General features: G+C 41.6%; 1 protein-coding gene across 2 annotated transcripts in view; it reads left to right on the top strand.

Moving 5' to 3' along the window:
• LOC121561931 (ras/Rap GTPase-activating protein SynGAP-like) overlaps positions 1-15,062 on the top strand; it is a 131,330-nt gene that overhangs the window by 99,635 nt on the left and 16,633 nt on the right. Inside the window, exons 16-20 of one of the 2 annotated variants that reach the window (XM_045215154.1) lie at positions 1,314-1,527; positions 1,867-2,463; positions 2,664-3,113; positions 5,154-5,336; positions 6,162-6,373. In XM_045215154.1, the coding sequence (XP_045071089.1) occupies positions 1,314-1,527; positions 1,867-2,463; positions 2,664-3,113; positions 5,154-5,336; positions 6,162-6,373 (1,656 nt within the window). The remainder of the gene's footprint in view (positions 1-1,313; positions 1,528-1,866; positions 2,464-2,663; positions 3,114-5,153; positions 5,337-6,161; positions 6,374-15,062) is intronic. The other variant, XM_041874355.2, reaches the window with a different exon arrangement.

The raw sequence follows: 15,062 nt of genomic DNA, 5'->3' as shown, positions 1-15,062 counted from the left end.
ACAGTCACACTCCAAACTCCACTATGGCCAAGACCAAAGAGCTGTCAAAGGACACCAGAAACAAAATTGTAGACCTGCACCAGGCTGGGAAGACTGAATCTGCAATAGGTAAGCAGCTTGGTTTGAAGAAATCAACTGTGGGAGCAATTATTAGGAAATGGAAGACATACAAGACCACTGATAATCTCCCTCGATCTGGGGCTCCACGCAAGATCTCACCCCGTGGGGTCAAAATGATCACAAGAATGGTGAGCAAAAATCCCAGAACCACACGGGGGGACCTAGTGAATGACCTGCAGAGAGCTGGGACCAAAGTAACAAAGCCTACCATCAGTAACACACTACGCCGCCAGGGACTCAAATCCTGCAGTGCCAGACGTGTCCCCCTGCTTAAGCCAGTACATGTCCAGGCCCGTCTGAAGTTTGCTAGAGTGCATTTGGATGATCCAGAAGAGGATTGGGAGAATGTCATATGGTCAGATGAAACCAAAATATAACTTTTTGGTAAAAACTCAACTCGTCGTGTTTGGAGGACAAAGAATGCTGAGTTGCATCCAAAGAACACCATACCTACTGTGAAGCAAGTGAGTGGAAACATCATGCTTTGGGGCTGTTTTTCTGCAAAGGGACCAGGACGACTGATCCGTGTAAAGGAAAGAATGAATGGGGCCATGTATCGTGAGATTTTGAGTGAAAACCTCCTTCCATCAGCAAGGGCATTGAAGATGAAACGTGGCTGGGTCTTTCAGCATGACAATGATCCCAAACACACCGCCCGGGCAACGAAGGAGTGGCTTCGTAAGAAGCATTTCAAGGTCCTGGAGTGGCCTAGCCAGTCTCCAGATCTCAACCCCATAGAAGATCTTTGGAGGGAGTTGAAAGTCCGTGTTGCCCAACGACAGCCCCAAAACATCACTGCTCTAAAGAAGATCTGGATGGAGGAATGGGCCAAAATACCAGCAACAGTGTGTGAAAACCTTGTGAAGACTTACAGAAAACGTTTGACCTGTGTCATTGCTAACAAAGGGTATATAACAAAGTATTGAGAAACTTTTGTTATTGACCAAATACTTATTTTCCACCATAATTTGCAAATAAATTCATTTAAAATCCTACAATGTGATATTCTGGATTTTTTTTTCTAATTTTGTCTGTCATAGTTGACGTGTACCTATGATGAAAATTACAGGCCTCTCTCATCTTTTTAAGTGGGAGAACTTGCACAATTGGTGGCTGACTAAATACTTTTTTCCCCCACTGTATAACCTTGTCATCGTCTTCTCCAATCTGTTGCTATGTGTTGTTACCTTAAGCTCCATAGATATCACTCGCTTGCCTTCCCCTACCTCTGGTGTGTCCAGTGGGGGGATCATGCCATCTCGTGCTCATGCTCAGCTGAGTTTCCAAGAGCGCGATCACCCACATCGAGCCTCCAAAGACGTTTTCTATGTAACCCGCCCTCCCTTGGCCCGATCCAGCCCTGCCTACTGCACCAGTAGCTCCGATATAACCGAGCCAGACCACAAGGTTAGTTGAATTCTAGAGTTTTGATAGCATTAAGATCTATTAGGAGCCATGTTCTACAGGAAACTATGTAAACTGCACATCTCCTTTCCATGTGGTAGCCAAGTCTGGCAGATGACTGCAGGATAGTATGGCAGCTGTACGCTCATAGGAAAATGATGCATGTACCTTAGTGGTAAGTCATGGGACATGCAATTCAGGCATACAACCACCCCTCTCAATAGATAACACACTTAATCAACTTATTGGCACTTTAGAATTGGGCACACAAGGACGTTAGCTATATCAATCTAGTCTAGGTGCTCAGTGTCAATAAAGTGTATATCTATGATGGACCTCCAGGACTCCACATTGAACAGCGTGTCTAACCTGCAGTCGGTGGCCATGCTCAACTCCTCCCAGGCCTCCATCACCGGCATGGGCAGCTTCGGAGGGCTCAGCAGCCAGGGTGGCGGAGGCCTGGGCTCGGGCCTGAGCGGCCAGCTCCGGGCCGGGGGCCGCCTCTCGGCCGGCTCGGGGGGATCCAGCATGTCAGGGGGCCTCCGGCTGAGCCAGTTGAGCCAGATGGGTACCACCACCGACTCGCTGTCCCAGCAGCAGCAGCAGCAGGCCGCCGCCCTGAGATACCCGCTCTCCTTCCAGAACCCCCTATTTCACCTGGCCACCGGCACCGCAGATGGACCCCACCTCCACCACCAGCACAGCAGGGCCCATCTCCCGCCGCCCCTGCTCCTGGCCCCGGAGCCTGACCCCGGTGGCTCACACCAGGCCTACATCCCCCAGTTCGCCCACGGGGGGTTCTCCCGCAGCGAGGACCTGTCCACCCTGAGGACCGGGGCAGGGCACCTGGGGCAGCCAGCCATTATCCACTCACACAGCTATAGTGACGACTACAGCAGGGCTGATTACGCACGGCGGCAACTGTCCATGCACGGGCAGGTATGGATTAACCTAAGGTCAAGAATGTGTTTACAATCATGCTCTACTTTTGTGCAAATTAGCCTTTTTGTCTCTCCTACTTGATCATAATTTAAGTCAACATTTGTTTGTAGCCTACATGAATAGGATTAGCATAATGTAAACATCTGAAACAGGTTTAAGGCCAGGATAACTTGGTGTTCTCTAATTGTCCTTGTTAGGATAATCTTCAACAGCAACAGCAGATGGGTATGGCCTCTCAGACTGGCACCTCCCACTCTTCCCTGGCCACACCCCCCTCCACAGTCCAGCCCGTGCGCCAGAGCTCCATCGCCCCGCCTCCCGCCCAACGCGTCAAATCACAGACCTCCCATCAGCTGTCCGTCAGTGCGGCTGCTGCTCCCACACCATCCGCTAAGACGCGACCGCCCAGTGCCAACCTATCGCCAGAGTCGAACTACGGAGGTCGGCAACAGGCACCACGGCAACAGCTGTCGGTCAAAGATAACACAGCTCCTGGACTGCCCCACCAGCAGAGCTCTGTCAGGGAGAGCCAGGTCCCCCAGGGGCCACAGGTTGGCACTACAACAACCATACAGCAATCACAGCAGCAGCAACAACAACAACAACCACAGCAACAGCACCTGCTCAAACCTTCCATCAGCAAACAGGTATGCAGGCTACTGTACTTTATTGTGTAATTCAATCTACCCTTAAATCTGATAACAAGCTCATAGCTGTCACTGTGTTATTTTCTCTCACTCTGAAAAGAGCATTATATAACAATTCCAACACACCTCTCTTGCACAGTTGTTTCTGACCAACCCCAGAATCCCAGTGACCTGTCTGATTAAATAGGACCAACGGTCACCCCCTCATGTGTGTAGTACACAGTAGCGGTGCGTGGGTAAAATCACTGAGGAAGCCAGAAAAAAAAGCCATATTACAACTTATGTGTTGTGATAATTGCGTTGCTTGCTCTATAACCTGTTAGTTCATATACCTTGACACCGTGATATATAGGCCTAAGGCTGAGACAATAAGAAGACACAGTGGCAGAATAAATTCAACCACACATTTGTTTCATCACAAAACTGGAGAGCAACCTCAGTCCAGTGAAGTCCACAAAGTATATTACATGTAACAAACAGTTACATGACCTACAGCATGGTCAAGCAAGCTAATGTTTCCAACATTTTCGAACCACTAAACAACTATTGATTTAGAACCCTGTAGAGTTACCGCAAGTCGCAAAGAAAACAGGAGAAGTGACAACTAAAAGATACCAAAAACAATTTAGTCCAATCAACATAAGCTGAATATGATGTGGCTGTCCATGGTTCTGATTTCTGTGTGCGTGTGTGTGTGCATACGTGCATGTTCGTGCAAGTAGAAAAAACGTGTTGACTCACCCTACTTGTAGAGAAACGCCAATGCTATCCTCCTCTCTTTCATGTTGATGAAATAGTCTATCACTCTGTCATACAGTACACGCTTTAATTTTTTGTTGTCCTAGGCTACCTGGCTAAAATGCTTGCTCGTGTGGTGTCGAGAAAACGTTGCTAATTATTCTGTGAAAACAAGGAAATCCGCTTACGCTGTACTTTGATTATAAAGGTTTATTTATATCAAAGTATTCCAGCATCAATTTACAGATATCTGCAGAATATCTGGAGAATAACCGCCCAATCTCAAATATGATTATTCTGTCCTCCTTTGTTTTAACCAAGTATTTATATCCTATGCCCTATGTAACATAATATGGGTGTTTTCCCCTACAGACCAATCCCAGGAGTCCACCTAACAGACTTCCTCGGCTTTAGGGTGCCCCTATAGAACTACTCCCCAGATGCTCCCTTTAAGCTGAGTCAACATCCTCTAAAACCATTTGAAACCATTAGCAAAGTCATAAATTCCTCAGATACCACACTCGCTAGCCTAACTTTCTTTCATGAGCAACATTAGCTAGTTAACATTAACCTTCTACATCTAGCTACATATTCAACTTCCATCCTCTCAGGCCAGGGGCACAATGTATGAATTAATGGTTGGATCAGAATTGCCGTTATAAGCATTGGCCAGTACAGAGAATTAAGTGAAACCACCAGTCCAAATCCCTATCTCAATCAATGGCTAATTTAGGAAAGGGACAACTTTAGCTAGCTAGCTAGCCACCGGAGGACAACAACACAACGAGATGCAACAATTCAAGTGGTTTCTCAATGACATATGCTCTCAATGTGACGGCAAATCCAAACTGGCTTCCTTAGACACCTTTTTTTGATGCGCCAGGACCATTCACAGTTGAGCTCACTCAGTTTAGCACAACGCTGATTGGCTATTATTTTATTTATTTTTTTAATCAAGGAAAGCCAAATGCTCGCTGACTTCCCTTGCATTCAATGCTATGGCCGGCAACTATGTCATACTCTTTTGGACCAGACAGCATATGGTAGATGGCCTACACATACAGAGACAGAGGGACACTGTTTTGCTCGCTTGGATGCTTTCTCCAGTGAGATATATTCAGCCTCTTGCGAATTATAAAACACAGAGAGACGAAAGATACATTATGTTATATGTTTCTTTCTTTTTTTCTTAGTAATTCTTTGGGGAAAGCCTGGCTTCCCTCGGCATCCATGAATACACACCACTGCTAGTACTAGTACATATTCTTCCTCTTCATATCTGCTTCTTGTCTTTTCCCCCAGGGTTCCGGCCAGTCGCCCTCGACCCTTAACCCCCCGACCCCGGCCAATGAGAGAACAGTCGCCTGGGTCTCCAACATGCCTCACCTCTCCGCTGATATTACTCTGGAGGCGAACCGCATCGACCGCGAGGAGTTCAAGCTGAAGGAGTACTCCAAAAGCATGGATGAGTCTCGCTTAGACAGGGTAGATACATCTCTCCCACCACAGCTTTTGCAATACAAAAGAATGGTAGCCTAAATTTGACATTGGCAATGTGTATGTGTATATATAAAAAACAGTACATAATTGTCTTAACAATATACTGTAGCATTGGCATTGAAATCCCAATCTTCTGGGAAATCGACAGTAACAAAACGATGCCTCATAGGAATGCAGAATCTCTCTCTTCTCTTTAGCAATTTGACTTAGCAGCATATTCAACAGCAAACTGTGAGACTAGAGAACCGTAACACTGATCTGAGTCATATCTCCTTCTTAATGCACAGTGCAGATGTCAGGGAAGTGCAATTCAAGTCTATCAGTGGAGAGCAGATGGTACCGAGACACTTCTTTATGAATAATTTAGATAGGAACAGCTGAGGATGAACTTGAACAACAGTGAGTCATTGAAAATAAAAAACTTTTAGCTTGCATATTCATATTTGACCGCATTACCACATTTCTTTGTCCGAGTGAAGGTGTGTTCAGTCAACCCCCAAGACCATTTGTCGGTTGCTTAGCCATGTGTTGCTAATAAACAGTATGACAATTGCTCAACTATTTTTATATTTTCAATATATTCCCTTCTATTTTCATAATAGACATAGCAAGATCTTTGTGCATAGTGAGCAAGTGAAAAGGGATAAACTAGAGTCCAAAAGAAGCTGAACAAGGTGTGCCTTAGACTTTAGTGAACACTGGACAAGAATGTGGTTGCCTCCCTATTCCATGGTGACTTGTCCATGTATATAACAATTGCTCAACCATTTTCTATGTCCAAATGCATTCTCTTCTCTCTATCTGTCTCAGGTAAAGGAATACGAGGAGGAGATCCACTCCCTAAAGGAGCGACTGATCATGTCCCACAGGAAGCTGGAGGAATATGAGAAGAGGCTCCTTTCCCAGGAGCAGCAGACCAGTAAGATCCTCTCACAATACCAGAGTCGCCTGGAAGACAGCGAGAGGCGGCTACGGCAACAGCAAGTGGAGAAAGACTCCCAAATTAAAGGAATAATCAACAGGTAAAAAGAAGGGTGGTGGAGGGTGGAGGAGATGGAGAACGGAGATGTAGAGATGAAAAGAAAGAGAAGACAGGTGTGGAGAGATAGTGAGAAAACAAAAATGGAGTGAGGAAAATAAATGAATGTATTGTTGAGAACTACCATGTCTGATTACCTTAATCCAAGAAATATCCAACAATCATAGACAGAGTTAATCTTCTTTAGGCAGGTGCTGATTTTTGGAAATCATCTGGGGAATATTGACGAATATATATGAGATAGTCTAGATAATGTATAGTTATGAAATAGATACATTAATAATATATGGAGAAATAATGGGGAGGCCTCAACTTGCACAATCAAATGTATGCAGGGATATAATGGGACAGTTTCAAACTAACTGCACACTCATTTGAAAGGTGAGAGGTGAACAGTGAAAGCCATTCATATGAATGATTCATGTATGTATCCAGATACCTTAGCCAATTGGTTTTCACCCAGTCAGTAGGAAATTGTTCATCGAACATTCTTCTTCTGACTAACGTTGACAGATTTACTCGAGATGAGGAACTTGAGAAAGGAAACGATTTGTGTAAATGTTTTGCTTTTGTCCATTACTTCTAATAATCTGCAATTGAAAGTTAGATAAGCGTCACAGGGAACTTTGCTACTTTTTAATCCATTCCAGGGAAGAAGAAACGGAATGAAGACTGAGACAGTTCCTGGCTGTACTTTATGAAACAAATCCCATAAAGAACCCAAAAGACACATGTTTAGGCCCTTTGTGCTATTGCACTACTTGGCAGCCATTTTTTTAAACCAGTATATCAAACATGCTGCTTGTTTTTTTCCTTTAGTAGTTTACCTGCATCATCTGTGGTGATTATTCAATAATCTTAAACTGAGAGGGATTCACCTAGATTGAATCGAAAAGCACAATAGTGGACTGGAAGGTGACATCATATGACTTCTATCTGCACTATATAGTATGAGGCCATTATTGGTGTTTTTGATAAAAATGCATGAAACAAAGACTAAGGTAGTACATTACATATTGTTGTCATCACCATAACAGCTTGACATGAGGATGAACAATACCAATCTTTACAAACGACGACAGTTTGATAGTATTTCCCTATCTTATGATGTGTAAAGAGAACACAGAGTAAACCTAACTTAACTGCTAAATGACAAGTTCTCTTTCCTCTTCGAAGTTAGTTTGGGTGATGGCAACCAGGCTGTGGCATTGTTAGAGTTGACAAGGTAATCTAGAGGATTCTATAAGTAGTGGATGGCTGCTAGATTTGAAGACAGATTCATACAGTTGAAGTTGGAAGTTTACATACACTTAGGTTGGAGTAATTAAAACTCGTTTTTCAACCACTCCACAAATTTCTTGTTAACAAACTATAGTTTTGGTAAGTCGGTTAGGACGTCTACTTTGTGCATGACACAAGTAATTTTTCCAACAATTGTTTACAGACAGATTATTTCACTTATAATTTACTGTATCACAATTCCATTGGGTCAGAAGTTTACATAAACTAAGTTGACTGTGCCTTTAAACAGCTTGGAAAATTCCAGAAAATGATGTCATGGCTTTAGAAGCTTCTGATAGGCTAATTGACATAATTTGAGTCAATTGGAGGTGTACCTGTGAATGTATTTCAAGGCCTACCTTCAAACTCAGTGCCTCTTTGCTTGACATCATGGGAAAATCAAAATGAATCAGCCAAGACCTCAGAAAAACAAAACAATTGTAGACCTCCACAAGTCTGGTTCATCCTTGGGAGCAATTTCCAAACGCCTTAATGTACCACGTTCATCTGTACAAACAATAGTACGCAAGTATAAACACCATGGGACCACGCAGCCATCATACCGCTCAGGAAGGAGACACATTCTGTCGCCTAGAGATTAACGTACTTTGGTGCGAAAAGTGCAAATCAATCCCAGAACAACAGCAAAGGACCTTGTGAAGATGCTGGAGGAAACAGGTACAAAATTATCTATATCCACAGTAAACGAGTCCTATATCGACATAACCTGAAAGGCCGCTCAGCAAGGAAGAAGCCACTGCTCCAAACCCACCATAAAAAAGCCAGACTACGGTTTGCAACTGCATATGGGGACAAAGATCATACTTTTTTGAGAAATGTCCTCTGGTCTGATGAAACAAAAATAGAACTGTTTGGCCATAATGACCATTGTTATGTTTGGAGGAAAAAGGGGATGGCTTGCAAGCCAAAGAACACCATCCCAACCGTGAAGCACGGGGGTGGCAGCATCATGCTGTGGGGGTGCTTTGCTGCAGGAGGGACTGGTGCACTTCATAAAATAGATGGCATCATGAGGAAGGAAAATTATGTGGATATATTGAAGCAACATCTCAAGACATCAGTCAGGAAGTTAAAGCTTGGTCGCAAAGTGGTCTTCCAAATGGACAATGACCTCAAGCATACTTCCAAAGTTGTGGCAAAATGGCTTAAGGACAACAAAGTCAAGGTATTGAAATGGCCATCACAAAGCCCTGACCTCAATCCTATAGAAAATTTGTGGGCAGAACTGAAAAAGTGTGTGCGAGCAAGGAGGCCTACAAACCTGACTCAGTTACACCAGTTCTGTCAGGAGGAATGGGCAAAGAATTCACCCAACTTATTGTGGGAAGCTTGTGGAAGGCTACCTGAAACGTTTGACCCAAGTTAAACAATTTAAAGGCAATGCTACCAAATACTAATTGAGTGTATGTAAACTTCTGACCCACTGGGAATGTGATGAAATAAATAAAAGCTGAAATAAATCATTCTCTCTACTATTATCCTGACATTTCACATTCTTAAAATAAAGTGGTGATTCTAACTGACCTAAGACAGGGAATTTTTACTAGGATTAAATGTCAGGAATTGTAAAAAACTGAGTTTAAATGTCTTTGGCTAAGGGGTATGTAAACTTCCGACGTCAACTGTATGCTGTCAATGAATGAGAAATGCTATTTGCGTTTTTTAATTAAGTATGTGTCCAGCAATTTCAATGGCTCAAGTAGTTATATCCACTGTCCTCCAAAAGGAAAATTAACCATACATTCCACATTTCAAAAAACATTGCTTTTCAAATCTCATTCATCATTCTTCTTAGTAACGACTTTAGATATTCTTTGAAAGGCTTTTTCGTGATTTATCTTGGTTCCGCTAGACGAGTGCCTCTAGAGTAGCAGTTATGTTTCTTGAGAGGAATATGACAGATTATATTATATTATATCAAAGAATATCAGACACGCTAGAGTAGCACACTATTTTTTAATCTAAACGTTATCGATACCCTATTGAATTCCCAGTACTGTACCAGCCATACCAATAATGATACACTAAGATTCTATATGTACATTTTGTTATGATATTACCAATGTAATTAACTATTTTAATCGATTGCAATAGCAATATTTTAGCATTACGAGATGTGCAATAATAGATTAAACTTAGCATTTATTAACAGAAGCATTACATGTATGTATGTAGGCCTACATTCAGGCACACAAATATATTGAGTATGCATACCTTACATGCATAGATACATATATCATATGACCATATATACAGAACTCATACACTTAAGGGTTCTTTCAGGTCCCATTCAGTATCAAATGAACCCATATAAACATAAATTATATTGAGACTTCTGCACGTATGGCCATGGATACTGTAAATCCCTAAATACCATAGATACAGCATATACAGCACTGTAAACATAGTTTATAACTTATACACATGGCTGTGTAAGTGTTTGTGATTTTAACAAAAATGTTAATCATGTAGCCAGATGGATATTGGTGCCATTTATCTAAAGTGTTAAGATTTATATCTGTTATAATTTTGCTGTATGTCGTTGGTTTAAGTTTGTATCTGCAGTAAATCATAGGAGACAGAATGGTAAATGGTGTCATCGTTTGCTAAAGTTATAGCTTTGAGAGAGTAATTTGTGGAGATACTATGTAGAACAAGAATTGTTCACTATCATAAGATTGCCTCTCTTTTGGCACTGTAGCAAGCATAGTATTGGTAGTCTGTATAGATGTATAATATTACATCAGTATTACTTTGAAAGTTCTCATAGAGATGTAGCTTGTCACTGTGCAATAAAGCCATTTGGATTGATATGGCAAATAGCAGCACATAGTGAGGGTTTACTGTTGATGTACATACAATTGACTACATATCATGAGACCTTTGACTCACCAAATCTCCTGCCTTATTTCTCTGTAACAGCCAATTCATGACCTGTCCCTGACCTCATATTGACAAATACCCACATTGTTTTGACTGTATGTAAGACTTGACCTGACAAGCACACTACTTGAACTTGAAGTAAATGGATATACAGGTTTATTTTTGGTACATATCACCCATGTGAATCGCTGTCTGCTTTTTAAAAAGTATTATTCTACTGTATACTCATGTTACATTTCATTGTTTCTTAGATCAGTGCCAATGTTTCTGTCAGTGCATACGTTTGATTCCTTTTTACTTTCTTATTTTTGTCAAATAAATCCCTGTACATTATTTATGGAATAAAACATCTAACACCAATGTTTGAAACTTCACCTGTGGATTTTCATTATTTATTAATATTAAGCATCAATTTAGTTGTTGTATGTTAAGCATAAAGAGATCTGGCGATATTCAGAGAATATTCCGCAGAGAAAGCTTTCTCTGCGGAATTGCTACAGCTTGATATGGTGGCAAATGACAATGGGTGATATGTTATCCTCTGTCCAAACCAACCACTTATTTTGGAATAGTTTGACAAAAATCTGTGCTATGATTTAAAATGTCTTTCTGTTTTTAGCTTATCTTATTGGCTCATTTTGCACTCACATCGGCTGTCTGGTCCTCACTTTCTCTGTTGCCGCTGCACAATGTCCTATACAGTTCCTTCAGAAAGTATTCATACCCCTTGACTTATTCCACATTTTTGTTGTGTTACATCCTGAATTCAAAATGGATTCAATATTTTTTTCTCTCAGCCATCTACACACAATACCCCATAATGACAAAGTGAAAACATGTTTTTTGAAATTGTAGCAAATTTATTTAAATACAGAAATATGTAATTTACATAAGTATTCACAACCAAGAGTCAATATACTGTATGTTAGAATCACCTTTGGCAGCGATTACAGCTATGAGTCTTTCTGGGTAAGTCTCTAACAGCTTTGCACAACTGGATTATACAATTTGCACATTATTATTAAAATTCTTCAAGCTCTGTCAAGCTGGTTGTTGATTATTGCTAGAAAGCCATTTTCAAGTCTTGCCAAACATTTCCAAGCCAATTTAAGTCAAGACTGTGACTAGGCCACTCAGGAACATTCAATGTTGTCTTTGTAAGCAACTCTAGTGTATATTTGGCCTTGTGTTTTAGGTTATTGTCCTGCTGAAAGGTGAATTTGTCTTCCAGTGTCTGTTGGAAAGCAGACTTAACCAGGTTTTCCTCTAGGATTTTGCCTGTTCTTAGCTCTATTCAATTTATTTTTATCCTAAAAAACTCCATAGTCCTTGCCGATGACAAGCATACCCATAACATGATGCAGCCACCACCATGCTTGTAAATATGAACAGTGGTACTCAGTGATGTGTTGTGTTACATTTGCCTCAAACATAATGCCTTGTATTCAGGACATAAAGTTAATTTCTTTGCCACATTTTTTCAGTTTTATTGTCTGTTGTTGATCCAACCTCAGTTTTCGCCTATCACAGCCATTAAACTCTGTAACTGTTTTAAAGTTACCGTTGGCCTCATTGTGAAATCGCTGAGCGGTTTCCTTCCTCTCCGGCAACTGAGTTAGGAAGGATGCCTGTATCTTTGTAGTGACTGGGTGTATTGATACACCATCCAAAGTGTAATTAATAACTTCACCATGCTCAAAGGGATATTCAATGTCTGCTTTTTCATTTTTACCCATCTACCAATAGGTGCCCCTCTTTGCAAGGCAATGGAAAACATCCCTGGTCTTTGTGGTTGAATCTTTGTTTGAAATTCACTGCTCGACTGAGGGACCTTACAGATAATTGTATGTGTGGGGTACAGAGATGAGGTAGTCATTCCAAAATCTTGTTAAACCATAGAGTCCATGTAACTTATTATGTGACTTGTAAAGCACATTTTTACTCCTGAACTTATTTAGGCTTGCCATAACAAAGGGGGTGAACACTTATTTACTCAAGACATTTCAGCTTTTCATTTTTAATTCATTTGTAAACATTTCTAAAAACATAATTCCACTTTGACATTATGGGGTATTGTGTGTAAGCCAGTGACACAAAATCTCAATGTAATCCATTTTAAAAAGTGGAAAAAGTCAAGGGGTGTGAATACCACCCATACACAAAAAAATTATAATGTGTGCACGCATGACTGTAAGTCGCTTTGGATAAAAGCGTCTGCTAAATGGCATATTATTTTATTATACTTTTTGAAAGCACTATATATAAATGTGTCATTCCTTTTGTGTAATTAGTCCTCTCTCAGCATTCTGTTCATCTCAGGAGTTTAACGCTCTGAAGTTCATCCACTTTGTCAGCAATTATTCACAGCTTTTCTGTATGACTTAAATGAAAACAACCATGTCGTTCAGGTGGAAAGTAGATGTGATAAGATTGAAAGATAATGAAATCTATGATGATCAAAGCAGAATAATTTCATTACCTCAGAAATATCGACCAGGTAGGAGTTAGGATGTCTTATGTACCCTTGTTCATTTAATCTTCATCACCAAACTGCTGATCGCCATCTTGGATTTGACTTCATGATTGCAGTGACTTTCAATTCATCCTTCACCTTTTGTGTCTGTTGAAGAAAATATCAGAACCATTGCCTTGAATGACCCAGATATTGACATTCTAGAGGCAAGTATTTAATGATCCATGATCCATGTTCCCCTTTTCTGGAAAATAATTATAATGCTGAGTAATCGTGACTAAAGGGGAATTTGCACGGCAAGAAAAATATCCTATGGAGACTGTAGCAATAAGCTTCCCCATTTAGAGCTGCAAAATCTGGACCCCTACAAATCAGCTGGGCTAGACAATCTGGACCCTTTCTTACTAAAATTAGCTGCCGAAATTGTCGCAACCCCTATTACTAGCCTGTTCAACCTCTCTTTCGTATAGTCTGAGATCCCCAGAGATTGGAATGCTGCCGCGGTCATCCCCCTCTTCAAAGGGGGTGACACTCTAGATCCAAACTGTTACAGAACTATATCCATCCTGCCCTGCCTTTCGAAAGTATTTGAAAGCCAAGTTAACAAACAGATCACCGACCATTTCGAATCCCACTGTACCTTCTCCACTATGCAATCTGGTTTCCGAGCTGGTCATGGGTGCACCTCAGCCACGCTCAAGGTCCTAAACGATATAATAACCGCGATCGATAAATGACAGTATTGCGCAGCCATCTTCATCGACCTGGCCAAGGCTTTTGACTTTGTCAATCACCACATTCTTGTTTGCAGACTAAATAGCCTTGGTTCCTCAAATGACTGCCTCGCCTGGTTCACCAACTACTTCTCAGATAGAGTTCAATGTGTCAAATCGGAGGGCCTGTTGTCTGGACCTCTGGCAGTCTCTATGGGGGTGCCACAGGTTTCAATTCTCGGGCCGACTCTATTCTCTGTGTATATCAATGATGTCGCTCTTGCTGCTGGTGACTCTCAGATCCACCTCTAAGCAGACGACACCATTTTGTATACATCTGGCCCTTCATTGGACACTGTGTTAACAAACCTCCAAACGAGCTTCAATGCCATACAACACTCCATCCTTAGCCTCCAACTGCTCTTAAACGCTAGTAAAACTAAATGCATGCTCTTCAATTGAACACTGCTTGCACCCGCCTGCCCGACTAGAATCACTACTCTCGGCGGGTCTGACATAGAATATGTGGACAACTACAAATACCTAGGTGTCTGGTTAGACTGTAAACTTTCCCTCCAGACTCACATTAAGCATCTCCAATCCAAAGTTAAATCTAGAAACGGCTTCCTATTTCGCAACAAAGCCTCCTTCACTCATGCTGCTAAACATGCCCTCGTAAAACTGACTTTCCTACCGATCCTTGACTTCGGCGATGTCATTTACAAAAAAGCTTCCAACACTCTACTCAGCAAATTGGATGTAGTCTATCACAGTGCCATCCGTTTTGTCACCAAAGCCCCATATACTACCCACCATTGTGACCTGTACGCTCTCATTGGCTGGCCCTCACTACATATTCGTCGCCGAACCCACTGGCTCCAGGTCATCTATAAATCACTTCTAGGCAAATCCCTGCCTTATCTTAGCTCATTGGTCACCATAGCAACACCCACCCGTAGTATGCGTTCCAGCAGGTATATCTCACTGGTCATCCCCAAAGCCAACACCTCCTTTGGTCGCCATTCCTTCCAGTTCTCTGCTGCCAATGACTGGAACGAACTGCAAAAATCTCTGAAGCTGGAGACTCTTATCTCCCTCGCTAACTTTAAGCATCAGTTGTCAGAGCAGCTTACCGATCACTGCACCTGTACACAGCCCATCTGTAATTAGTCCACCCAACTACCTCATCCCCATATTGTTATTTACATTGTTATTTATTTTGCTCATTTGAACCCCAGTACCTCTATTTGCACATCATCTTCTGCACATCTATCACTCCAGTGTTAATACTAAATTGTAAT

The sequence above is a fragment of the Coregonus clupeaformis genome, unplaced genomic scaffold (genome assembly GCF_020615455.1).
Source record: "Coregonus clupeaformis isolate EN_2021a unplaced genomic scaffold, ASM2061545v1 scaf0377, whole genome shotgun sequence".
In the NCBI taxonomy this organism is placed as follows: Eukaryota; Metazoa; Chordata; class Actinopteri; order Salmoniformes; family Salmonidae; genus Coregonus; species Coregonus clupeaformis.
This window is presented reverse-complemented; position numbering and strand designations above follow the sequence as displayed.